Source organism: Patiria miniata, unplaced genomic scaffold (genome assembly GCF_015706575.1).
Source record: "Patiria miniata isolate m_02_andy unplaced genomic scaffold, ASM1570657v1 HiC_scaffold_9, whole genome shotgun sequence".
Classification (NCBI taxonomy): domain Eukaryota; kingdom Metazoa; phylum Echinodermata; class Asteroidea; order Valvatida; family Asterinidae; genus Patiria; species Patiria miniata.
Genome location: NW_024037076.1, coordinates 4,731,734 through 4,757,406, shown reverse-complemented (window position 1 = coordinate 4,757,406; position 25,673 = coordinate 4,731,734). Strand labels below are relative to the sequence as shown.

At 40.0% G+C, this 25,673-nt stretch overlaps 3 protein-coding genes across 8 annotated transcripts in view; 2 read left to right on the top strand and 1 right to left on the bottom strand.

Moving 5' to 3' along the window:
- Nucleotides 1-168: 168 nt before the first annotated feature.
- Nucleotides 169-15,651, top strand: LOC119720005 (cytochrome P450 2U1-like). 3 transcript variants are annotated; one of them, XR_005270037.1, is made up of 7 exons: nucleotides 169-891; nucleotides 1,233-1,636; nucleotides 1,875-2,105; nucleotides 2,843-3,032; nucleotides 6,039-6,176; nucleotides 6,599-7,124; nucleotides 15,566-15,651. XR_005270037.1 is itself a non-coding variant. In XM_038189501.1 (6 exons), the coding sequence occupies exons 1-6, from the start codon at nucleotides 531-533 to the stop codon at nucleotides 6,775-6,777; spliced, it is 1,503 nt and encodes a 500-aa protein (XP_038045429.1). In that variant the 5' UTR covers nucleotides 169-530; the 3' UTR covers nucleotides 6,778-9,397. The 3 variants fall into 3 exon arrangements, 1 of the variants encoding a protein (XP_038045429.1); XR_005270036.1 differs by lacking the exon at nucleotides 15,566-15,651 and adding an exon at nucleotides 11,201-11,300; XM_038189501.1 differs by lacking the exon at nucleotides 15,566-15,651 and having other exon boundaries at nucleotides 6,599-9,397.
- On the bottom strand, nucleotides 9,757-16,050 carry LOC119720006 (cytochrome P450 2U1-like). Its single transcript, XM_038189502.1, has 6 exons — nucleotides 15,551-16,050; nucleotides 14,463-14,860; nucleotides 13,033-13,266; nucleotides 12,160-12,349; nucleotides 11,162-11,299; nucleotides 9,757-10,638 (listed from the first exon to the last, which is right to left on the bottom strand). The coding sequence occupies exons 1-6, from the start codon at nucleotides 15,909-15,911 to the stop codon at nucleotides 10,460-10,462; spliced, it is 1,500 nt and encodes a 499-aa protein (XP_038045430.1). The 5' UTR covers nucleotides 15,912-16,050; the 3' UTR covers nucleotides 9,757-10,459.
- A 3,207-nt stretch (nucleotides 16,051-19,257) lies between these two features.
- LOC119720051 overlaps nucleotides 19,258-25,673 on the top strand; it is a 57,667-nt gene continuing 51,251 nt past the window's right edge. For 2 of the 4 annotated variants that reach the window (XM_038189564.1, XM_038189563.1), the window contains exon 1: nucleotides 19,258-19,642. The gene's annotated coding sequence lies outside the window, so the exon portion shown is untranslated. The remainder of the gene's footprint in view (nucleotides 19,643-25,673) is intronic. The other 2 variants (XM_038189566.1, XM_038189565.1) reach the window with 1 other exon arrangement.

The following is a 25,673-nucleotide window of genomic DNA, read 5'->3' as shown; positions in this document are numbered from 1 at the left end:
GGTTTGTTTGAAAAGATTGAAGCTTTTTTAAACAAATATACCATTTTTTTCTCAAATTTGCTAAGTTTTTCTGTAAAATAAACCATTTTGCAGAATTCTGCCGGAAATCTGTCAAAAAGAAAGTCAAATTTCTGTCAAACTCGTTTTTTTAACAAAAATTCTGTCAAAGTTAGCCGAAAATCGGCTAAAACGGTCACAATGGTTGTGTGTCCCTTGCTCCGTGGTGTGTATGTGTTTGAAAGTACCTTCCATGCACACACAGAGCACAGTGTAGCCTGTGAAATTCGAGGTGACGTTTGACCCAGTGACCCCTGGCAAGTGTTCAGGTGAACCTTGAACGTTATGAAGTTCAATGCCGTACCAGTTTGTTCCGGATTGGTTTTTTTTGCTGGGTTCGGTTGTATGAGCCCGTTTACAACAGACTTCCTTCACTCAGAAACGCTGTGGCAAATTGGGGCTCTTTTCAAACGCGAGGTTTGCACTTGAAGCTTTAAGTATAGTGTCTCTCTCGATCATTGTAAACACGCATCATGGTGCTGAAGGAATTGATCGCTGCTGCAAGCAACTTCAACGTGCAGACTGTGGTGTTGTTTGTCGTTGTTCTCTTGCTCACCATCGCCTGGATCCGTCGTCCGAGGAACCTGCCGCCGGGTCCACCAGCATGGCCGATCATCGGTAACGCCCGTGGTCTGCAGAGGGGAGCCTTGCATCTGGTGATGACTGACTGGGCCAGACAGTACGGGAGGATCATGAGCATCTGGATGGGCCCAAAGCTAGCAGTGGTTCTGAGTGACATCCAAGCCGTCAAAGAAGCCCTAGTCAAGCAGGCAGACTGCTTCTCTGACCGGATTGAACCACCCAAGTTGTTTGGAGAGGGGATGTCGTTAAAAGGTAAATGGATGAAAAAAAAGTCCTTCTTGGCACTGTTAGAATTAATCCATGATAGAATCAATGCCTTCCTCTTTGAATTGATCTCTCGTCAGTAACAGTTCCCACTACCAGTAATATCTCGTTATGCTGCTGATTTTAGTATGCCGCTGGTATAGTAATTGACGCCATGCATTGATGTGTCGCCAATTACATCTTTTATTTGGTTGAAACTGCTTTTAAGTTTTCATTTGCCCAATATTTGTTTCGGCCCTGTTAGCTGAAAAAGTTTTCATTTGCACAATATTTGTTTCGGCCCTAGTTCCGCGCACCTTTCTTTTCAAGTGCATTATTTTGTTCTTCAGGCAGTGTCATCATGTCCAACGGCGAAGTCTGGAAGGAGCGGCGGCGCTTTGGGCTGAGCGCCATGCGAACCCTGGGCATGGGCAAAAGAAGCGTGGAGCACAAAATCACAGAAGAGGCGCGCTATCTCCTCGAGTGTTTTGACGGCGAAGGAGAGAAGCCCTTTGACCCTGAGCACGCCATCCTGAACGCGGTCTCCAACATCATCTGCCTGATCAGCTTCGGCTACCGCTTCGAGTACTCCGACCCCAAATTCGCCCGTCTCATCAAACTCGTCAAGATTAGACTTTCGACCGTGTCTTTGAACGTGCTGGGTATCTTCCGAGCGTATTTTAACAGGTCCAAGCACACCGGCTTACTTCAGGGGCAAAAAGAGATCCGTAATTTCATCCAAGAAATTGTACAAGTACGTTTTTAATGAAATCTGTACGTGAACAGTAAATGGTGCTTGATGATTTATTTCGAGGACAATGCGTGAACGAAGAGACCCTCCCATTCCCAGTGGTCTCCTGCAACTTTAGCTTTGCAAACGTTGAGGGGGTACTTCAGGCACGAAACGAGCAAGAAATTAGACTGGAGGGTGAAGGGTCAAATAATGACACACATAAAGCTTCATTTTGACTTTGAGTTTGTTTTATCTACAGGAACATGAAGAGTCATTCGACCCAAATGACCTCCGTGACATCATCGACATGTACCTGGTGGAAATCGAGCAACAGGAAAAGAACGGGAAAACAGGTGAAGATACCGCATTTTGCAGGACGACACTGTGGAGGAGTATTCAAGACTTTTTCGTAGCTGGGACCGATACCACCACCAACACTCTGTTGTGGCTGATGCTGTACATGGCTATGTACCCGGAGGTTCAAAACAAGGTACGGTCCTCGGATGGACGGCAAACACTTCTAGGCATATTGAGGATGTGCTTTTCGTTGCTGAAAGTCATAGGGTTGCAGACCAGTAAATAAAGTGCCATAGACCCCAGTGATAAATACCCCACTCCAAAAAATCAGGAAAAATACACCCAACTCTCCAAGGTGTTTAAGGCATACATCAAATTAAAGTTTTGTTCTTTTTTTTGGGGGGGGGGGATAATTAGATGACTTTTGGGAGAAGTCTCCATCCAAAGATGTCCTGAAGGCCATCGCAATTTTTTTGAAAAAGGATGCCTATGCTCCATTTCAAAATAGAGCAATTTAAGTGCCACTTCATCCAACATAAATACAAGCTCGCAGTGCTTTTTCATAAACCATCAAGTTCATGGTCCACAAAATGTTCTAATGGCAGAGAATTTATTGGCATGCAAATCGTGATTTGGCCGGCGTAGGCAATTTTGGGCCTATTTACTGGCCTGTGGCCTTAGGATGTATGAGTTTGAAGACAGCATGACCTATCTCCATCTCTTTTGAAATGTTACCTTAGTTATTGATGGCAAAACAATCTGTCTTTGAGTTAGGTCAAGCAGGCGTCTTTGGTTTTTGTGATAAATAGCCTAACTCTCAGTTCACCACATAAGACAACACTCATGTCCTCGATATCAATCCAAGTCTGAACTTCCTGTATAACAATCTTATAATCAGTCAAGGAATCGATGCCGTTTGTTTGATTTCAGGTGCAGAAAGAAATCGATGACGTCATCGGAAGCGACAGACAGCCAATTGGCGAGGACAGTAACGCCATGCCGTACACCAACGCCGTACTGATGGAGATGCAGCGACACCGACCCGTCACTCCTAGTGCTGTGCCACATCAGACACGTTACCAGACTGAGTTGTGTGGTTATACCATTCCTGCTAAAACAGGTTCGATATTCTACTGATGCAAGATCCATGGTCGTGGGGTCTTAACCTTGTCCCCAGGTTGTCGAGCAGTACGCGCCCACCAGTACCCATTCTCTCACCCTGGTATTGAATTATTTGCTTGTGCCGAAGTTTGGAACAAGTATGCAAATGAGGAATAGTCGGGTGCCTGCATGTGCGTTACATAAGCGTTTGTTTTTGTATGCAGTGTCTGGGGTAAAAACAACATCAATTCGTCACACCGCGAGGTACGAAAACACGACAGTTTTTGAAGTCAAACTTTAACAATCTTTTCCCGCCAATATGCACTATCACATTTGATATTAATATGAGCAAATTGGAAAGGAAATGAGTCGTGGACGTTATTAAAGTTATTACAATGTCGTGAAAACACGTAATGCACGTTGGAAATAACAACACCAAGTACACGATATAAATCCATTACTAGCCGATTGCGGTATCAAATCAGGATACAGGAAGAAAGTTTCGTGTTCAGGGTTTACAATTGGAAACGAAATTGGAAATAAAGTAAGCGCTGGGGACAAGGTTGCTGGTGGCGTCTTACTTTGAGATATGCTGAAAACAATAGAAGGGTGCTATTTGGTCCTGGTCATTTTTTGGTAATAGCTGGCGGCATCCATGCTAGATCAATTCTTTGAACCATAACAAACAAGATGTGGGTGGATGCCATCGTTAATTTGGACCCTAAATATACCTTATTTGCTTAAATTGTTAGTCCCTGCTTCGTAATATACTTATTCCCATATTTGGGTATATTCTTTATTTTTTATTTTTTGACAAGTTTATATAAGTGATTCTACTAACACACCCTTACTTATATAACAATTTCTTCAGCATATAAGTGACTGAATAATTATGAGGACATAGAAACGATCCAAAATGGCTACTATTATACCCAAAAATTTACCTTGTCTCCAGATATCATCAAGAAGTCTTGCCAAACCTCAGTATTGATGAACATTAAATTCATCAAGTTGCTTATTTGCACAGTTGCCCTATTAAAACTTTGTGGAAAAATCATGCGAACAATGATACCATTATGATATTTAGCTCAGCAAACAAAAACAGGAAACCGAGCTGGTTGTCCGTAAACTGGGCTTAAATTAGGGGAAGGGTCGCTTAACGTGGGAGACGTGAATAAGCTCAAGGAACCCCCCCCCCCCCAAAAAAAATCTTCCAGTAATTATGTCAATGTCAGTATGGTCTTTCAAATAATTTTGGGAATTTCCTTAACCTTTTCAAGTCTCCCACGTTAGGCAACCCTTCACTAATTGGGCCAATTAACGGACACCTCGTTTTACCCATTTCTGTTTGCTGGGCTAAATATCACAACGTTATCATTGTTCGCATGCTTTTCAATAAGGTTTAAATACTGTGCCAGTAAGCAACTTGGTGAATTTGAAGCTCATATACTGATGTTTGGCAAGACTACATGAAGATATCTGGAGACAAGGTACATGTAAATGCGCGAAAGAGTAGCCATTTTGGATCGTTACTATGTCCTCATAATAATATTCAGTCACTTATATGCTTTAGAAAATGTTATTGAAGTAAGGATGTGTAAGTAGAACTACCAAAATGAAACTTTCAAAAGTAAAAAAATTAAAAATATACCCAAATGTGGGGAACAGATATATTACACGGCAGGGATTAATGATTTATGCAAATTAGGTATATTTAGGGTCCAAATTAACGATGGCATCCACCTACATCTTGTTTGTTATGGTTCAAAGAATTGATCTAGCAGGGATGCCAGCTGTTACCCAGAAATGCCGTGAAATTATTATCTAGAGAACTTTTCCACATTTGGCTGGCCTACTATTACAAGTAAGAGCTTATCAAAGCCAAATGGTGCCCTCCTAGATGGTGTGCACGACCTGCGACACAGGGTATCCCAAAGTGTCCCTATACCTACAATCTAGAATATTGTTACCTAACACATCCCCCTAGATATCTCAAAATTATTCCTGAGATTCTGCGAACACAATGATGAACACAAAAGAACGGGGTCCCGTAGCGTAACTTGCTTCAAATGGGCATACATGTCTACCATACTGTTTCTCAAAAAAAAATCCACCAATCGACCCTCGTTAATACAAACACTGTTAATACGAATCTGGTTATAGCAAACATAAAGCCTTGATCCCGACTGTGCATTTTTGTGCAGAATGAATGGGACAGGCACTCCACTTAGTACACAATTCTGATATAACAATCATTTTGGCTAGGTCTGGCTGAGTTTGTATTATGGTATCACAAGGTCAAGTTAGTCTTTTGAAAAGTCTACTGTGACTTTGGAATTCAAACCGAGCGGCGAAGCCGCAAGGCGAGTTGAGTGGAGACTAAACAGTGCAGGCGAAGTGATTTGTTACGATCGCCTTTTGCCCTGCATCGAAGCAATACAAAGAATGCACTAAATAACGTATCTGGACGCCCAGGCCAAATAATCCGGGGCAGCGAATTAGTTTTGCCCAAACAACATCGTACGGATGGTTGCTGAGCACCCTCTACGATACTTATATTATACGTACGCAGGTATATAATGCCATTATAATGATTTACGATTTGCTGTGGAGCTCTCCGATGGCTCATTTGGATAATGCCATGGTTTTGAGATCGGAGAGTGTGAGTTCGAAACCACATTTTCCCTTTTTTTTTTCTTTTGTAATTTGCGGCTTTGGATGATTTTTTTAAGGCAAATTAAGTCCGAGTTTCGTTAGGCTCGAATTCATTTCTTTCTCTTTCTTTCATATATTTTTTTTCTCATGTTTGTAGGAAAGGGGTAGGGTTGGGTTAGGGTTAATCCAAAATCTCATAGCGTACTCCCCATTGGCTTATGTCGTTTGGGAAAACAAATTCTCACCCGGGCAGGGGATATTTTTTTATTTCTTAAATAATTGTGTTGAATTGTAGCAAAGGTTGGCATATGACAAAATCAGAGGGTCAAAAATGTCACTTTTTTTACCCCTATTTAATTATCACATATAGCTGTCTTCGTGAATTTGTGGGCCATTCTACGCGATCCGAAATGCTGGACAGACCCGGAGAAGTTCGACCCCGCCAGGTTCCTGTCCAAAGACGGCAAGACGGTCGAGAGACCGGAGGCTTTCATCCCATTCAGTTTTGGTATGTCAAAATAAACATCTGTAATTTTACCCAAACACTGGAGAATTAGACTGATGGAACAGCCCGATATTTTGAATGTTACATGTGTATTATAAGTAGCTCGTTTTGAAAAAACAGCGTACGAGGAAAACGACGCCTGCCCTTTTACGATCATTGTGATTTTACCGATAACACATCAGCCTTCATCCCGCTTTTGGAGGCCTTTTCTGGTTGACATTAAAAACCGAATTTTCTGTGTAAATGCGACGACGATAGTTACCCCTAAATTTTTAACTCCTTATTTCGTGGTCACGAACGCTTAAATAATGTGATTATTTAAAGAACAGGCCTGTCGAGCATACTTATGTTTGCACAAACTCCTCGGGCGCTGTCCGGTTTTTTAAACGGTCTCTGTTTCTTTATTCCTCATCCCCCCGTCCCAGGTCGGCGTATTTGCATGGGAGAGACCCTGGCTAAGATGGAGATGTTCCTCTTCTTTGTCAACCTCCTCCAGCGATTCACCTTCTCCTTGCCTGCCGGGAAACCACGCCCCTCTCTGGAGGGAATCACCGGGGTGACCCTTGCTCCACAGCCCTTTGAGATTGTTGCTAAGAAGCGATGAATTTTTCGTTAGCAGTTGAGCACAAAATGTGTTTGTAAACTTTAATTTGCCATTTATGATACAATATATAATTGCGTAATGAAAATAGCCCCTCAGCAATAACTTCCTCCCCGCCTTCTAATTTGGTCTAACCCGCCCCCTCATATCTACCACATCCCCCAGCTGAGTGTGTATCAGTCCAGTGTGCGTCAGGCAGTTATATAATTGCGTTTGAATAGCCCCACGTGTATGGAATTTGAAATATCCACGTGCGATTTAGTCGGCTGGGTGCTGTGATAGGGTTACGTTGTCTGTGGAGGGCTGTACAGTTTTGAGTGTGAACAGAGAAAGCTTGCCGTAATAACCAAGTAAGTTGTAGTGCAGGACACAGATAGTCTAATCTCCAATGGAGTTGGAGTCGGGTTATGGTACATTACCGTAAGCTATGCCCAGGCTCCCTGTGACCCATGCAGTGCGGATCTAAAGCCCTCTTTCGGAAAATCAGGCAGACAAAAAAAGGTAAATGTCTGTTAACATCCCCGCCCCCGGCAGCTGAACTCCCTCTTGATCCAAACCTGGATCCACTCCCGTGGTCATCAACGAGCCACTTTCTTATACTATTGTATGTCTTGCTTATACTTTTGCAACAAATTCCTTTGTAAGTTGCTTTAATTGCCTTAAATCGTGTGACCGTACGTTGGTCCTAGATTTAGGACTAAGGATTTAGAAGTAGACGGGTCTGCATTTCTAAATAAAGTAATTCACATTAAGCCTTTAAAATTCGTTCTGTCTCGCTGCGGCCCCTGACCAATCTACAACATAATACTATTATTAATAGACTGTATGTTTAACGATTATGTGTTCAGTTGCGTTACCTAGCAATTTGTGTTTGTAATTGTCAGTGATATATTGGCCGTTGATCCCTCAGATTTTATTTCCATTTTGGTATACTAAACACTTTTAGATGCGAGGTCACATGCGTGTACAAACACTGCCTTATGGGGTACCGGGAAAATGGGAGGTACCCCACAAGGAATGCCCACCGACTTGCGGGGTACCGTTTTGGTACCCCACAAGTTTTTCACGAAATAGATAATATATGGATTTTACTCATAAACTAGGAATTTCCAAGGTGGGTTGATCCGTTGCAAATGGCAGAGTTTTAGAAAAGGGATATTAAGTCCGAATTTCAGCCCAGGAAATTAATTCAGGTTAAAATAAGAGTATTTTGAAATGAGTGTGCGACGTTGCAAAATTTTAGTACACGAGAACAAAGGAAGTACCCCACTTCTATGCCTTACATATCGTGTGTGTATGTGTGTGTCACGAGATTAAACTGTCCATTAATTAGCTACAATATGCCCTAGTAGGAAGCAAATAAAATTGCGTTTCTATATGGGTAACAATTACACACGCGTTTAGTGCGACGTCCAGAGTTGTTTCAAATTCCGGTTTTCTGGGATTGACACGTCGAAAACAAAAGTGTGCAACTTAAATTGCTGATTAATTTTAGCTTCAGGTATGCGTAAGGTAAGAGTTAAACATTGAACAAGTTCACGTCTCCGCGCGTTGTACGTAAACGAAATCAGAATTTGTGAAGAAGAATGGAGAAAAAATGGTTTCAGGATTTTGGGTCTCTGTGATATAATGTAGGGAAAACTGTCGTTAAGTTTTGCTTTTCCTTTTAATTTCGAATTTGTTTTGTTATCTATGTTGCAAAGGTTGTAATTATTAAGATGGTATAATTAGTGGAATAAAGTTCAAAATTCGGGCAGCGATAAAGTGCACTTTTGGTAGTTCTTGTTGGAATGGATATTTCCAGATTCGAAATAACTAATAAGCAAATTCGACGACTATTTCCTTTTCAAATTCAATGCAGGTAATCAGATTACTAATCACGTAGCATAAAAAAGAAAACACATAGGTGTGGGCGGGGTAACGTCAGCCGATGGTGATTACATCTGTAAGTATGTGTTACCGTTTAACACTCCACACTCATGGACCATTGAGTTAAGCAAATGGGTTTGGGAACTAGACGAGGAAGTGTAAGAAGCTCCCGGATGTCTGCGCCCGCCCATATAGGGTGGTTGAAAATAAAGGAAATTCACTTTTAACAGCAATATGTATCTTGTATCTTGTTAAATAAATGATTTCCGTATTACATGATGTAAAGTAGTTTCACCCTTATTTCCAGAAAGTATATAATTATACTCGCTCGAACGGATTCAAATTTGGGACAAGAGTATAATTAAGTTTCCACTTAAAAAAAAGAGAAGTTTTTCCCGCAAAACCTCTAACTAACGATACGTTTTCACTCTTAATTGTTTGGAACTACTTCACTTGGAAAAAAAGACAGAAACTACATCGAAACAGTGTTTCTTCGATGTCTTCGATCAAAACCTTTAAAAATATGGGCTTACATTCGTTTTACATGCCGATGGATGGAAAAATTGTCACGAAACTCACTCCAAACCAATCAACACCTATTTTCTTCAAAACCACACCCACGCGGCGATTACCCACGCGCCAAATTGGGCGTTTTAAACGAAATAATGTTAATTGGAAAGGGCAAAGTAGGATATAAACATCCACACAGCCATCCGTTAAAAACTATCCAGCTGTTCAGCTGACAGCTAACTGATGGTAATAATGAGAGACGTTTCTTCTTGTGACTAGACACATGCGTATACGCGGTGCTGCAGCCGACCTCCTTAATGCATCGATGCCAAAGTGCCCCCCACCCCTGCCCCCACCCCCCCCCCCAATTTTTTTTTAAAAAATCTTATTAACACGATTATTAACATCTACATTTCACACAAACATCATTCAACGCATCATCATTGTCAACTCAAAATTTATGACATATTTACTTCGCAAAACAATATTCTTTTTAAAACTAATTAATTATCCAGATTATTCTTTTTAGAAATATTTGTTAGGTCATTTTCGCTTTAAACCTTATTATTTTGTGTATCTTATCCGCTGAAATAGATAATTCTGATATCATCATACTCAGAAACTATGCTCATAGAACATGTGGGCTGTGTCTGGACTTCAACTGTGATCAAAATCTGCCATAAAATTTGGGCATTTCTTTTTTGAATAGCTGCATTTATCGAGAAAATTCTGTGTGAAAGGTTTCACCACGTGAGTGTGTCGAGGCATCTTCTACTTTTTCATGCATCGTCTCGACGGCTGTTTCATGTACTGTTTCGACGGTTTTGTTTATTTGTCACACAGGTTAACTCTGTAGATAGAGCAGGTTTGCACATCGCCCGTTATGTTAAAACCCATTAGCCATATAATTATAGCCCATTTTTCTGGCCCAGTCTTAGATCCTTGAGTCAAATCCATGACATTTGCCTGGCGGGCAAACATTTTGAAGCACAAACTATTTAAAATCGTACAATACTTGGTCACTAAGGTAGAACACCATCAAGTCAACTTCGCGTTTCCAAGACTAATCAATTATCTCTGTACATGTAATTGTAAATTACAAATAAATCAGTCGAACATATCTTGAGGATAATTTGTGGAGTTGATTCCTGTTTTGATTCAAAATATTTCCTTCTTAATTGCCAAAGAAGTTAATCCTTATTTAACAATTACATTAATAGCAAACATAGTGCATATCGCAGACAATATAGGTTAGTGTTTTCACAACTCCCCTAAACAGGTTGTCGGCTCTTTCTTGAACTTCAACTTAGCGCCGTTTAGCCACCACCTCGAAGGGCGTCGGTCCTAGAGTAACCCCAACGATTCCCTCCAGAGAGGGGCGTGGTTTGTTGGCAGGCAAGGAGTAGGTGAATCGCTGAAGGAGGTTGACAAAGAAGAGAAACAGCTCCATCTTAGCCAGAGTCTCTCCCATGCAAACACGCCGACCTGAGAATAAAAGAGAAAGCGTAGTCAGTTGTGTTGTTACGCCAACTTGTAAATTATTACTAAAGTCCATGGGCGCTGCCATATCTTGTTTTTCCTCGTGATGTGCTTCAACTGCATTACATTTTGTTACTCCCGTTACGGTCAGTCTCATGCGTATTTTGGTCGTGATTCATTCGTGCTAGTCCCCTATCTTTATAGTGACGCATGGACAGAAGACTAACTGGGTTTTGCTGACCTAAACATCAATTATAGACTAAGAACAAAAAAATAAAAGCCACATTTGTGTGAACAGTATCCTTTCTACAGAACGTGTTGGCTGACTGCCGTTTTATCAAGAGAAATTCTCGTGAACACTCATGAACACATTTTCCTAGAAACTATTACACAAATCTTGTCCAACTGTCGGAAGCATCCTAATATTAAATGTTGACAATAGGCCCCTACTACTGCTTGAAAAGACATTTTTGCCGAAGGTGTAGAATAAGTTATATTGTTCCTCAGAAAAAGGGTGACAAAAACATACCAAGACTGAACGGCATGAAAACCTCTGGTTTCTCCACAGTCTTGCCGTCTTTGGACAGGAACCTGGTGGGATCAAACTTCTCTGGGTCTTTCCAGGATTTCGGATCATGGAAAATGGTCCAGTGATTGACAAAGACCACTGCAAAGGAGAAACGAAGCGACAAAAGTTCACCTACCAAATCTCACCTGCTACTGGTAATGGTACTCGGATACTTGCATTTTACCAAAACGGGTCCGATAGTACATAGATAGATGTACCTAGGAAGGCTCATTGACAAAAGTCCAAGTGACTTCAGGGAGTGTTGACAACCTTTCCCTTAACGGATTCAAAACGTGGTGACCGAGCCTTTATTCTGTAGAGATGTGGGTTTATTTATGCAATTTCTTTCAATGGGGCTAGAAAAAAAGAACAACCCGTGTCACGTCTAACCTGTCTGAAAGCTATATTTTTAGTGACTTCTGCCCAGTACTATTATGAGGGTCAGAAGTGAACCTCCCCGGGCGCGCGGGCTTTATGCAACATAATGTATACATTGGAAGTAAGAGGTGGTGTTATTGAATAGAGATAGAAAGGGAGAGGGAGACGGTTTGCTTGTCATGTCGGCATAGTAGAAATGAATAAGGGCCAGATCGCCCTTCCAAGAAAGAAACCAAAAAGCTGCATTGAACCAATTTTGTTTTACTAAGAGGCATGCTACAATTCTGTGGTTGCTGATTGTGGTTCTGTCATTTTGAGTGAAGTGGTGAATCTACATTCAGCCTAGGCTAACCCAAGGAGGCGGGTTGCGCGTTTGACTCTCAAACATGAAAGGTTTACCATGTTTGCAGGCTATTGGTCTTCAATGTATCCCTCCATGTTCGGTGTTGATAGCCAGTGTGTCATGGGAAGCCATAATCAGAGTTGCATTATAGGAGGGAAAAGGCATAGAACGGTACTTTTGTCATCGCTCACAGTGTGCCTACACATCAGAGTAATACAGTAAATGCGATTAAACTCACTTGTGTTTGCAGGGATCGTGTAGCCCAGAAATTCAGTCTCATAATGGGTCCTGTGGGGTACTCCGAAGGGAGTTACAGGTCGTATACGTAGTATCTCCCACAGTACGGCGTTGGTATACGGCATGTTGGCACGATCCTCTATGGTTGGCTGACGGTCACCACCGATGACGTCATCGATTTCTTTCTGTACCTATACAGCCGGTCAATAAATCCAAAGTTGATTTTGTGTACACACTGTAATCAATTTCCATGTTTTCTTTACAGTGAACAGTATGTAATTGTTCACTGTGAGTGACCGTAAATGAAGTACGCGTTACATTTTACGGACAAACACGTAAAAGGCCACTCGAAGTGCACTCGTTACTACCAATAAAGAGCGGGGCATTACTGTTCAATATTTAAAACCTATGCAGTTGGAATACTTGAAAATTGTCTGCATGGAGAAACTGGCGATCTTGCGTACTTTTTTTGTGGAAAGAAAAGTGTGAGTTTTTTTTATAACCATGTGTCGAAGTATAGTCCATGCACAAAGCTGGCCGGGAAATGGATTCAAAAATAAACAATCATGCTGCGCGCGCAGAGTTGATCCAATGAATGTCTTTAGGTGGCAGCTAGTTACCGATCCCCATATTTTAGGGGGGGCAGTCTAGATTACTACGTACCGACAATGAATGGGGTGCATCCTGCCCACTGTGTCGACTAGTTGCATGAAAAACATCCCACTACTGAATAGCCATTCGGAATTGTGCGCCCTGAGACCAGCTTTACTATGTCTGCCGAGTCTTGTTGAATTCATTACTGAGATATATTTTACGGTTGTCGTTTCGCATCTGCCAGCCATAACTAATCTTACACTGTGATATCCATACCAACCTTTTCCTGCACATCTTGATTCATAGCAATGTACAACATCAGCCACATCAGCGTGTTCGTCGTGGTATCCGTTCCTGCCACGAATAGGTCATAGATGCCCTTCCACATTGTGGTTTTACAGAACGCGCTGTCTTCAGCAACATCTTTCCCGCTCTTTTCCTGTTGCTCGATTTCCACCATGTACATGTCGATGATGTCACGGATGTCATTGGCATCAAATGACTCCTGATGGTCCTTTGGGATCAGATATCGGATTTTTAAAAAAGAACGACCAAAACAAAAATAGGCCTATTTGCTTGTTCATGGAGGTGTTATTTGGCTGATTCACATGTGTCAATTGGATCCGCTATATATGTGCATGAAATTTAAAATTGCTGATGGGTACCTCGAAATAACCCTTCACAAACAATGCTCCGACCTCGGCCGACCAATGATGATGATGATGATTAATACTTTGAGCAAATTATTTTAAAGTCTATCTGTTCGATCGAATCAATTTCACTCAAATGGTGTTGTTCTTATTTTGAATCGCACGGAGTGAATCGTCACTAGAATGGTGTGGATTTTCACTCTTTGGGAAGTACAGCAACTCAGCATGTTCCTAACGTAGTTGGAATAACCTAGCTACGACCTAGACAAGAGCTCTAGTGAACGAACCCTTGTAAACACTGCCAACATCATCACGGCTATACTATCAAGAAGAAAGGGTGTGAGTCTGGGTGTGTTCAGGCATTCAAACCATGTACGGGAAAAAAAAGGAGAACAAAAGAGAACAATATTGTCCGCGATTCCCGGCATAAACGATCGGGATCGTGTACAGAATAATGGGAGTCTTCCTAAAAAAAATTGAAGTACAAACAAAAGAGGGACAATATAGGACGTCCATGGTCGGAGGTCGATACACCACTGTTTACAGGTTATCTTATACAACTGAGGACTTGGGACATTAACGATTGGCCCGGCGATAACGATTGGTCCGACGCTCCCGAAGGACCTGCATGGGCGCAAGTCCTCGGGAGACTTTCGTGTTCAAACCTTATAGGAGCTGTCGAGGAAATGTTAGCGCACAAACAAAAGGGAACACAAGAAGGAAAGGGACAGGTCCTCATGAGTATAGTAAGACACAACGTGTGGGGGTGTGTGTATGTGTGCCCCGGCCTACACTGCGTTATGGGGAAGTTTGTCATTGTAAGGGTGATAGGAACGAGTTGCAGTCCCCACAAATACCCGATCTTAACAGACAAGTGTATGCTCCCACAACTATTTACGGAATAAAATTAGCGCGAAGCGGGCGACAGGTGGCAAAGCCGCCTCCCCCTCGTAGTGGGCGAGGCGAAGCCTTGTGTGGAATAAACTGCAATTTGCGCATGTTCGTTCGAATAAACTGAGCTTTAAAGTTAAAGACAGTATAACAGGGCTTTACCACTCACCTTAACAACCTCTTGTATGAAGGTCTTGACACTCTCAATGCGATCACGTGTATCCGTAGCCGTCCTGCGAAAAAAGGAAAACAGGCCAAAATTGGCAAATGACGCGGCCACCAGGGTGGTCTTGACGCTCTTGATGAGGTAAGCGAACTTGGGGTCTGTGTACTCGAAGCGGTAGCCGAAACTGATCAGGCAGATGATGTTCGACACGGCGTTCAGGATGGCGTGCTCGGGGTCGAAGGGCTTCTCCCCTTCGCCGTCAAAACACTCGAGGAGATGGCGAGCCTCTTCAGTGATCTTGTGCTCCACGCTTCTCTTGCCCATGCCCAGAGTTCGCATGGCGCTCAGCCCAAAGCGTCGTCGCTCCTTCCAGTTATCTCCGTTTGACATGACAATGCTTCCTGAAGTATAGTATAGAACAAACTGACAGGGTTCTTTGTTTTGAAACATTGTGTTTCATCCAGCAGCCAGAAACATTTATAGATTAGTCTTTATTTTTTGATTGGCGATGAGATTGCCTAGTGCGTTGATAGGATAGTTCATTGCCCTCTATAACCGCAGGGTCTAAACGCGTCCGAAGGAAGGCAAGGGTGCATTTCCTTCTACTTGTTTATATCATTTCATTTTCCAACGCCATGTAAATATCCCGATACAAAAAAAAACGCAATTGTGAACGTTTGTGTTTTAAATTGACCTTTTTTTTAAAGGTTTTGTAATCCTAGGTGTTACCAGACCTTGGCAGGTACAAATAATGAGTCAAGAGAGGCTATGTCACCAGCCAGAAGACGCCAGAATTTGCACAATGAAGATTAATGCACAATGAAGATTAATAGAAACAATAACATAATACCCTCGTTATATCGGTATAATAGGGTATAAAGTATATATGTTGAAATGACGAGCAGCATTGGGCACTTTCTACTGTAGGCCTACGTGTCAGGTTTTGTGTGAAATGCATTTCTCAAGACTCGTTTAGTAGAATGTGATCTCCAATTTTATACTTTGGGAATCCTTAACATATGCTGATTCAGTTCGAGGTTATATCAAAAATAATGTCATTGTGCTAAGTAACATCCTGCCTAGCCACTTACCTCTCGTGTGTTTAGATTCAGCTTGTACCATTCGATCTGAGAAGCAATCTGCTTGTTTGATGAGAGCCTCTTTGACCACTTCGAAGCTACTCAGCACAATTGTCAGACGGGGTCCTAACCAAACCTTCACGACGCTCCCATACTGTCTCGCCCAGCCATCGAGTACATGGTGCAGTTGTCGGCCCCTCAGTAACTCACCAGCGTTACCGATAACGGGCCATGCTAGTGGGCCGGGCGGTAGGTTCTGTGGTCGCTGACGGTGACGGATCCAGGCGATAGTCAACAACAGTACCACCACAAATAGGACTACCGTCTGAACATTCAAACTGCTGACTACGGACATAAGTTGAGCGACGATCATGGTGAAGTCAAATCTAGGTTGAACATCTCCACTGGCAAATGGCAACCGTACTGCTGTACTCGAAGTAACAAAGCTCGAACTCGGCTGACCTGAAATTTGACCTTCTTCCTGGTTCTGCACAATATTGTGTGGTGCACTGAACAACCCGTGCCAACCCAGAGTTCAAGTATTGTGTAAACAAACAGCAGCGGTGAATTATGAATTTATCGTCAACTTAATGCTATTTGCTCCTAAATTGAATTATCTTCTTTTTAAATTACTATTCATTTCATTAGTTTCTCCGGAAATTATTGGTTTTACATGGGTTTAATTTATCGACACACAATTTGATATATGACCGTACGAAAAACGATCACCATGGGCTCTCGACCGCTCCAAAAGCGTAATAAGTAATGGAATAATAACTTGAATTAAAGAATGAGTTTTTTTTATTATTATTTATATCATTAGCTTCTCCAGAAATAATTGATTTTTACAAGGATTTAATTTATCTACACACAATTTGATATGACCGTACGAATAACGATTACCATATGTGGGGCTCTCGCGATCACTTCAATAGCGTAAAAAGTAATGGAATAATAAAATATTGAAACCTTCTCAGTACGTCGGACTTATCAACCAGATAAGATGGTAACGCAATTTTTGATGGTCGATCCTAGCCCCAAAGAAGTCATCCACCAAATCTTCTGTGGAAAAGGTATGATATAACTAATAAGCTAATTACCATGACATTGTACTGAATCTGTGGACAAGCACATCCGGTTGGTTATTAAAAGAACAGACGTTTCTGTTTTCAAACGTTGTGGGTCACTTTTGTTGAACATCTTGCTTCACGTTCTTAGGCAAATGTCGCGGTTCACTTTTTCATAAGTCATCCAATTATTCGATACTGCGCGCGAAGCCGCTTAAATTGCTGGCTGTGCATCGTTTAGTCGCGTACGTAGTCGAATTTTGTTACATAAAAAAAATTGAAAACAACATTAAGTAAGCCTAGAAATGCTGGTCCTTTGAAAAGCGCACAAAATTCTATTCAGTATAGAATTTATTTAGAATGGCTTAATGGTTTGAGGAATCGGTTGCCGTGGCAACAGATATAGGTAACCAGTCTAATTCACAAGTGACACTCAGAGGGGTAATAATAAGCGAGCGACTTATAAGCAAGTCTGTCAGTTCAGTTCATTTATTTCCACTTACTTCATAGGAAATAACATAAAGTACATGTACATGTAATTATGAAACTTCGATTGAACAATAAGTGGAGGAGGTCTCCAAAAAAGCAGAGCTTGTCAACCGGAGATCCTTAAATTGTGTACTGACATACATTGAAACTTACATATGAATTATAATGACAATAAGTGCACACAATATCTAAGTTGTTTTTAAGTTAATGCTACACAAAAAAGACAGGACAAACACGACAAGACAACATCAAGCGGCTGACGATTCCGATTGACAATTAAGGTATCCAAGGGATGCAGGTGATCACAAAGGTAAATAAAGTGAAAATATCAAAATTATATATATCACTCTAGACAATAGTTACCCACGAGCCAAAGTTTAAGTTGTTTCTTGAAGACGGGCATGCTATTAATTGATTTAAAATTATTACCTAAAGAATTCCAACATTTAAGACCCTGTCTGGTTCACATGTGACAGTCAGTGAGTGAGAAAGGTAACCATTTAATTCACAATATTATTTAAGTGACAGTCAGTGAGTGACAGGCTAAATCAAGTCTAGTTCCCATGTGACAATCTGTCAGTGTAAGACTTGAGCAAGTCTACCTCACAAAATGACAGACAGTGTGTGAGATAGGTAACCGACATGCTAATTCACAATCAGTGACAATCAGTGAACGACTTAAGCAAGTCTAGTTCACAAGTGACAGTCAGTTATTGAGTAAGGCCGTGTCCGAAACGTGCTTCCAGAGCTACGGCTACGTCTATTGTCAGCGCGTCTCCGCGTATTTCTAATGGAGCGAAGACCTAGACATAGCTCTAGACAACAGATTCGGATGCAGCCTAAGGTAACAATTAAATTCAAGCAACAGTCAGTGAATGAGAGACTTAATCAAGTCTACTTCCCACGTACAGTCAGTCAGTGCAAGACTTGAGCAAGTCTACTTCACAAGTGACAGTCATGCAGTGAGTGCTCGAGAAAGGTAATCAAACTCATTCACAATATTTAAGTGACAGTCAATGAGTTAGAACTATAGATCAAGTCTAGATCCCATGTAACAATCAGTCAGTGAAAAACTTAAGTAAGTGTTGTTCACAAATGACAGTCAGTGAGTGAGAAAGGTAACCAACCTAATTCACAATATTAATTAAGTGACAGTCAGTGAGTGAGAGACTAATTCAAGTCTAGTTCACACTGATTTGACAATCGGTCAGTGAAAGACTTCGGCAAGATTAGTTCAAGTGCCAGTAGATAGGTATTAAATACCGACTAATTCACACTTAAAGTTGCAGTCAGTGAGTGAGAGAATAATTAAGGCAAGTTTAGTTCACATGTGAAATTTAATCAGTGAGAGACTCAAGCAATTCACAAGACACGTGTCTGTCAGAAAGTAATGTGGTTCAAGAGGACTGTGGGCTGGTCCCTCTGGTAGCAGACCAGTAAATAAACTTTCATAGACCCCAATGGTAAATGCTCCCACTTCAAACATTCGGGAAAATACTCACAACTCTCCAAGGTGTTCGAGACACACATCAAATTAAAGCTCATTTCATCATCTTTTATTTTCTTTTCAATTTTTCGGGGGGACAACTGATGACTTTTAGGAGAAATTTCCATCTGAAGATGATCACCCCTGAAAATAGTCCTGAAGCCCATCGCCATTTTGAATTACGATGCCTACACTCCATTGCAAAATAGAGAGCTTTTAGGGTTCAAATTACATCCAAATTACACAGAACTGCAAGCTCCCAGTCCTGTGCACGGCTTCCACCCATTTTTTTTTTTACAAACCCTCAAGTTCTTGGCCCACAGCATGCTCAAATACTCAGATTTTGAGGCATGCCGCGTGATTTGGCCGGCGTAGGCAATTTCGGACCGATTTACTGATCTGCACCCCTCTATCTGTAACCCTCCATGTTATGAGTTTTGAGTCATATTCCTTAACCATCACCTTGCAATATTTAATAATGTGTAAATTAAACAATTTTATGCATGCTTAAAACCAAAACAAAAATAATTCTAACCCTTTATTTTAATAGTTTCATGCTAAATTTATCGAGTCACCTTTAACCAGTGTAGAGATCAGTGCAGTGCCTTCACCTCTGTCTGAAGTCACCTTTAACACTTAATGCAAATAACCATACCATGTGACAACCAGCAATAACCTTTGACCCCATGGTCCTTTTTGATGGCGCCAGTTACAAACCTGTACCTGAATCTGCTCGCAGATTAGAAGGATTACTTTGGAGATTTCAAGCACTGTTTTTGTGTGTGTTTCTTCGCCGTCATCGGTGTGTTTTCGTGATGACTTCCAGTTTCTTTCAGTAGTTTTTATGTGTGTCAAATGTTTGAAGAAATGAACTGTTTGGGTGTCAGAAATTCGTCACGATACGCCGGCCTCGGCCAACTCGCCCCGTGCTAACCATGCGATCAATTCGTCCCTATAAACTGCACTCCGACACGCGGAGTAGCTGAACGTGTGCAGCTGGCCGACCTACCTGTAGACGCCTGCATTCTCCGTGCCCTGCTGCATAGTGACTCTGCTTGCCTGGTGAGTGAACTTTGTACACTAAAAGCACAGTAATAGTCCAGTTTAGTTTTTTAGGACTCATTTTTATTTCACTAGTTCCTTTCAAAAATGAATTGGAGTAATTGCAGAATACCCCGCCACGCGAAAATTACCCCCTAAAAATAAATGGCTACGCAGTCGGAAAATGTTGCAGAAATGTCCAAAGTACGTGTTGATCATTGATGTCGTGAAGTGGACACGCGGATACAATATACGGGGTGGATTTGAGCGCTGGAGGGTCTAAAGAGGGCGCTATTTCCCTGTATTATTTTTGAGAACGAAGAATCCATATATCCATGTTGGAAAATAACGAAGGTAGAGACAACGTGATTTGAATGGGGAGCAGGGGAAAAACGTCAAGTACAAAGTAAGTGCTGGGAAGTGGATACGCGGATACAGGGATACGGGGTGGCACATGTGTGTGGTTTGGGGGAAAAAAGTCTATGTGGATTTGGGGGAAAACGTCTAAGTCCAAAGTAGGTGCCGGGAAGTGGATACGCGGATACGGGTATATAAGGAGGGGCACACGTGTGTGGTTTTGGGGAAAAACGTCTATGTGGTTTTGGGGAAAAACATCTAAGTCCAAAGTACATGTAGGTGCCGGGAAGTGGATACGCGGATACGGGGTGGCACACGCGTGTTGTTTTGGTTGAGCATCCAAGCGTGACTCCGTATCCGCGTATCCGGATACGAGGTGGGTTAGGTGAGTGGCGGGGTATTCTGCAATTGTGCCGCATTTTGCAAATGATTGTCAATGATTTTTGTACGGAAGCCTGTTAATTCATGCCAGGTTTTCAAACTTTATTTCGAAATAACACAATTGTTTTGCGAAAAAATGCTATATTTTGAGAAATATATTAACCCAATAGTATTGCGCAATTACGCATTAGTTTTATTGCAAAATAGCGCAATAGTATTGTGAAATATCATGATCATTGATAGTATTGCTAAATAACGCAATATCTTTAAAAAATAACGCATTACTTACTGCAAAATAACGCGGTAGTATTGCAAAATAACGCAATAATTCGAAGGAATGATGCAAAAGTATTGCGAAATACGTGATAGTATTGCGAAATAATGCAATTAATTTATTGCGAAATAACCCAATAGTATTTCAAAATAACGCAATGCTTATTGCAAAATTACCCAATAGTTTTGCGAAATAATTCAATAGTATTGCGAAATATCTCACTCAATTTATTGTGAAATAACGCAATAGTATTGCAAAATAATGCTAAATAACGCAATACTTTTACGAAATAATGAATTAGATACATATTGCGAAATAATGAATTAGTTATGGGAAAAACGTCTATGTGGTTTTGGGGAAAAACATCTAAGTCCAAAGTACATGTAGGTGCCGGGAAGTGGATACGCGGATACGGGGTGGCACACGCGTGTTGTTTTGGTTGAGCATCCAAGCGTGACTCCGTATCCGCGTATCCGGATACGAGGTGGGTTAGGTGAGTGGCGGGGTATTCTGCAATTGTGCCGCATTTTGCAAATGATTGTCAATGATTTTTGTACGGAAGCCTGTTAATTCATGCCAGGTTTTCAAACTTTATTTCGAAATAACACAATTGTTTTGCGAAAAAATGCTATATTTTGAGAAATATATTAACCCAATAGTATTGCGCAATTACGCATTAGTTTTATTGCAAAATAGCGCAATAGTATTGTGAAATATCATGATCATTGATAGTATTGCTAAATAACGCAATATCTTTAAAAAATAACGCATTACTTACTGCAAAATAACGCGGTAGTATTGCAAAATAACGCAATAATTCGAAGGAATGATGCAAAAGTATTGCGAAATACGTGATAGTATTGCGAAATAATGCAATTAATTTATTGCGAAATAACCCAATAGTATTTCAAAATAACGCAATGCTTATTGCAAAATTACCCAATAGTTTTGCGAAATAATTCAATAGTATTGCGAAATATCTCACTCAATTTATTGTGAAATAACGCAATAGTATTGCAAAATAATGCTAAATAACGCAATACTTTTACGAAATAATGAATTAGATACATATTGCGAAATAATGAATTAGTTATGGGAAAAACGTCTATGTGGTTTTGGGGAAAAACATCTAAGTCCAAAGTACATGTAGGTGCCGGGAAGTGGATACGCGGATACGGGGTGGCACACGCGTGTTGTTTTGGTTGAGCATCCAAGCGTGACTCCGTATCCGCGTATCCGGATACGAGGTGGGTTAGGTGAGTGGCGGGGTATTCTGCAATTGTGCCGCATTTTGCAAATGATTGTCAATGATTTTTGTACGGAAGCCTGTTAATTCATGCCAGGTTTTCAAACTTTATTTCGAAATAACACAATTGTTTTGCGAAAAAATGCTATATTTTGAGAAATATATTAACCCAATAGTATTGCGCAATTACGCATTAGTTTTATTGCAAAATAGCACAATAGTATTGTGAAATATCATGATCATTGATAGTATTGCTAAATAACGCAATATCTTTAAAAAATAACGCATTACTTACTGCAAAATAACGCGGTAGTATTGCAAAATAACGCAATAATTCAAAGGAATGATGCAAAAGTATTGCGAAATACGTGATAGTATTGCGAAATAATGCAATTAATTTATTGCGAAATAACCCAATAGTATTTCAAAATAACGCAATGCTTATTGCAAAATTACCCAATAGTTTTGCGAAATAATTCAATAGTATTGCGAAATATCTCACTCAATTTATTGTGAAATAACGCAATAGTATTGCAAAATAATGCTAAATAACGCAATACTTTTACGAAATAATGAATTAGATACATATTGCGAAATAATGAATTAGTTATTGCGAATTAACTCAATAGTATTGCAAAATAATGCAATACTTTTGAGACATAGTACATTACGTTTTGCAAAATAACTTTATAGCAAAATAACGCAATACTTCTGCAGAATAACGCATTACTTATTGCGAAATAACGCAATGCTTATTCCAAAATAACGCAATAGTAATGCAAAATAACCCAATAGTTTTGCGAATTAACACAACAGTTTTGCAAAATAATGCAATAGAATTGCGAAATATCACACTCAATTTATTGCAAAATAATGTAATGGTATTGCAAAATAACTAAATACTTTTACAAAATAGTGCACTTCATATTGCCAAATAGCACAATAGTATTGCAAAATAACATTACAGCAAAATAACACAATAGGCCTACTTATTGCAAAATAATGCAATAGTATTGCAAAATTACGAAATAGTGTTGCGAAAAAATGCAATCAATTATTTGAAAAATGATGCAATGGTATTGCAAAATGACACAATTGCATTGGGAAAAATGCAATAAATTTATTGCAAAATAACGCAATAGTATAGCGAATTAGCGAAATAATGCAATAGTATTGCAATAAAATGCAATAAATTTATCGGAAAATAATGCAATAGTATTGCAAAATAATGCAATATTAACGCCATAAATGTATTGTGTAATAATGAAAGCTCGTTTGTGCTTATTGCAAAACAATGCAATTCTTTTGCAAAATCACGCAAAACAGTTGGAGTAGGCCTACAGTTGAGAAATGAATTTTCCAACAAGAAAATTGCGAAATAACACAATACTTTTACGAAATAACGTATTACTTATTGCATAAAAGTTGTTTCGAAATAATGAAAGCTCATTCGTGCCAGGTTTTAAAAGTAAAAAAAATATTTTTATTTGTGAAATAACGTGTTACCTTTGCAAAATCATGCAAAACAGTTGGAATACAGTTGAGAAATGAATTTTTCACACAAGAAAATTGCGAAATAACAATACTTTTACGAAATAACGCATTAATTACTTATTGCAAAATAACGGAAGCTCCTTTGTGCCAAGTTTTAAAAGTTACAAAATTGTATTCACAAAATAATGCAAAACAGTTGGAACACAGTTTGAACAGAAATTTATTTCTCAACAAGAAAATTGCAAAATTACCAAAAAGTATTGCAAAATAACGCACTACTTTTTTTCGAACAAACGCATTACTTATTGTGAAATAACGCAATAGTATTGTGAAGTAACGCGATAGCATTGCTAAATAAGGTAATAAATTTATTGCGAAATAATGCAATAGCATTGCAAAATAATGCAATAGTGTTGCAAAAGGTCAAGGGTCAAGGTCACAGTGACTAAAACAAGAAATTTTGTCAGCGCGATAACTTGATAAATACTTTACATATGAACTTCAAATTTGGTTTGTGTATTGTTCTTGGTAATCCTAACAACCCTTTTGCATTTGGAGCCGAAAGGTCAAGGGTCAAGGTCACAGTGACTAAAACAAAAGAAATTTTGTCAGCGCGATAACTTGATAAATACTTTACATATGAACTTCAAATTTGGTTTGTGTATTGTTCTTGGTAATCCTAACAACCCTTTTGCATTTGGAGCCGAAAGGTCAAGGGTCAAGGTCACAGTGACTAAAACAAAAGAAATTTTGTCAGCGCGATAACTTGAGAAATACTTTACATATGAACTTCAAATTTGGTTTGTGTATTGTTCTTGGTAATCCTAAGAAGCCTATTGCATTTGGGGCTAAAAGGTCAAGGGTCAAGGTCACAGTGGCTGAAACAATAGAAATTTTGTCAGCGCGATAACTTGAGAAATACTTTACATGTATATGAACTTCAAATTTGGTTTGTGGATTGTCCTTGGTAATCCAAATAGGCCTATCGCATTGGGGGTCGAAAGGTCAAGGGTCAAGGTCACAGTGGCTAAAACAATAAAAATATTGTATTTATTCTGAGATCATAGGGATTAGGGATCAATTCATATAAAACCTACAGAAGACACTTATGCTGTCAATGAACGTTCCATGTGACCAAGGTACGGTACGTGTAAGTTGATGTTAAAAGAGTGGTGTTATGTCATGGGAACAGTCACGGTTGCGGGGCATTTGTGTTTGTAAACACACCTGACTTGTTTTTTTTTTCAAAATGGCGATGGGGTGATCATCGTTGGAGGGAAAAATCACCCAAAAGTCATAGGTCAACCCCCCCCCGAAAAAAAAGATTTCCAAAAAGGTAAAGAGGATTAATTCAGCTTTCATTTGATGTATGTTTTGATCACCTGTGAGGGTTCGGAGTATGTTCCCCGATTTGTTTAATTTGGGGTATTTATCTTTGGTGCCAATGGGAATGTATGTATTGGTGTGCACCTTTAAATGGAGTGCTGTAAATTCAGGGATCGCATCAACAACTGCTTTTGAATCACACAGTCAAGTTTGTGTACCATACTTTCCCACACATAAACTTTTCATCTGGAAGGATAATGTTACAGGAATGTCCCATTAAATTGTTTAGAAATTATGTTGAAAATAACATCTTCATGGATTCCCAGCACAACTCCTCACAATAAGCCCAGTGCCAATATTTCTCGTTGTGGGTCTGAAAATGAAAATTGTCGGTTTGTGTATTATGAATATGATCAAGTGAAATTATTTATGCAGTATTTTGCCCATTTCCCTCAAAATTGCATATTGTAATATTGTACATTTTTATCAATTTGCTAGAATATGTGATACCTCACTAACAAGTATCTTTCAACGAAATTCAATCAGAATATTTATCAATTTAAATTGTTTTGTTGTTGTTTTGTTACTTGTTGGTGTCCCTGCCACACTGTACGATGGTGTAGCCGTGGTTATGCACGTGGATTGTTTACTTTCGTTTTGACGGGGACATTACTGAATAGAGTCTGGTGACTGTACATAGAAATTTCATTGAATAAAAGACAATCGTTCATTCATGTGCACTTGTTATGCAAAGCAGGGGCAGTGGTTCAAGGATATCTATGTCGATTTGCAGAAAGTGTGCAAGAACGCGACTTGAATGCTTTTATGTGTTCACAATACAACGACGCTGTTTAGTTATTTCACTAACAGTGAGAAATTTGGAATCATAATGGCGTCAGCGATACTTGCTCGGGAGCTCTTGCGTACGACTTTCTGTACTTTGGTACTGTTGTCTCCAGGACAATTGTGTGTAC

What these genes read in the sequence shown, in the direction of transcription:
- LOC119720005 (XM_038189501.1), top strand. Translation starts at nt 531, where the DNA reads ATGGTGCTGAAGGAATTGATCGCTGCTGCAAGCAACTTCAACGTGCAG. An exon ending in ACCCGGAGGTTCAAAACAAG is followed by an intron (nt 2,106 to 2,842) that starts GTACGGTCCTCG and finishes GTTTGATTTCAG; the next exon opens with GTGCAGAAAGAAATCGATGA. An exon ending in TACCATTCCTGCTAAAACAG is followed by an intron (nt 3,033 to 6,038) that starts GTTCGATATTCT and finishes TATCACATATAG; the next exon opens with CTGTCTTCGTGAATTTGTGG.
- LOC119720006 (XM_038189502.1), bottom strand. Translation starts at nt 15,911, where the DNA reads ATGATCGTCGCTCAACTTATGTCCGTAGTCAGCAGTTTGAATGTTCAG. An exon ending in TGAATCTAAACACACGAGAG is followed by an intron (nt 14,861 to 15,550) that starts GTAAGTGGCTAG and finishes ACTATACTTCAG; the next exon opens with GAAGCATTGTCATGTCAAAC. An exon ending in TCATACAAGAGGTTGTTAAG is followed by an intron (nt 13,267 to 14,462) that starts GTGAGTGGTAAA and finishes CTGATCCCAAAG; the next exon opens with GACCATCAGGAGTCATTTGA.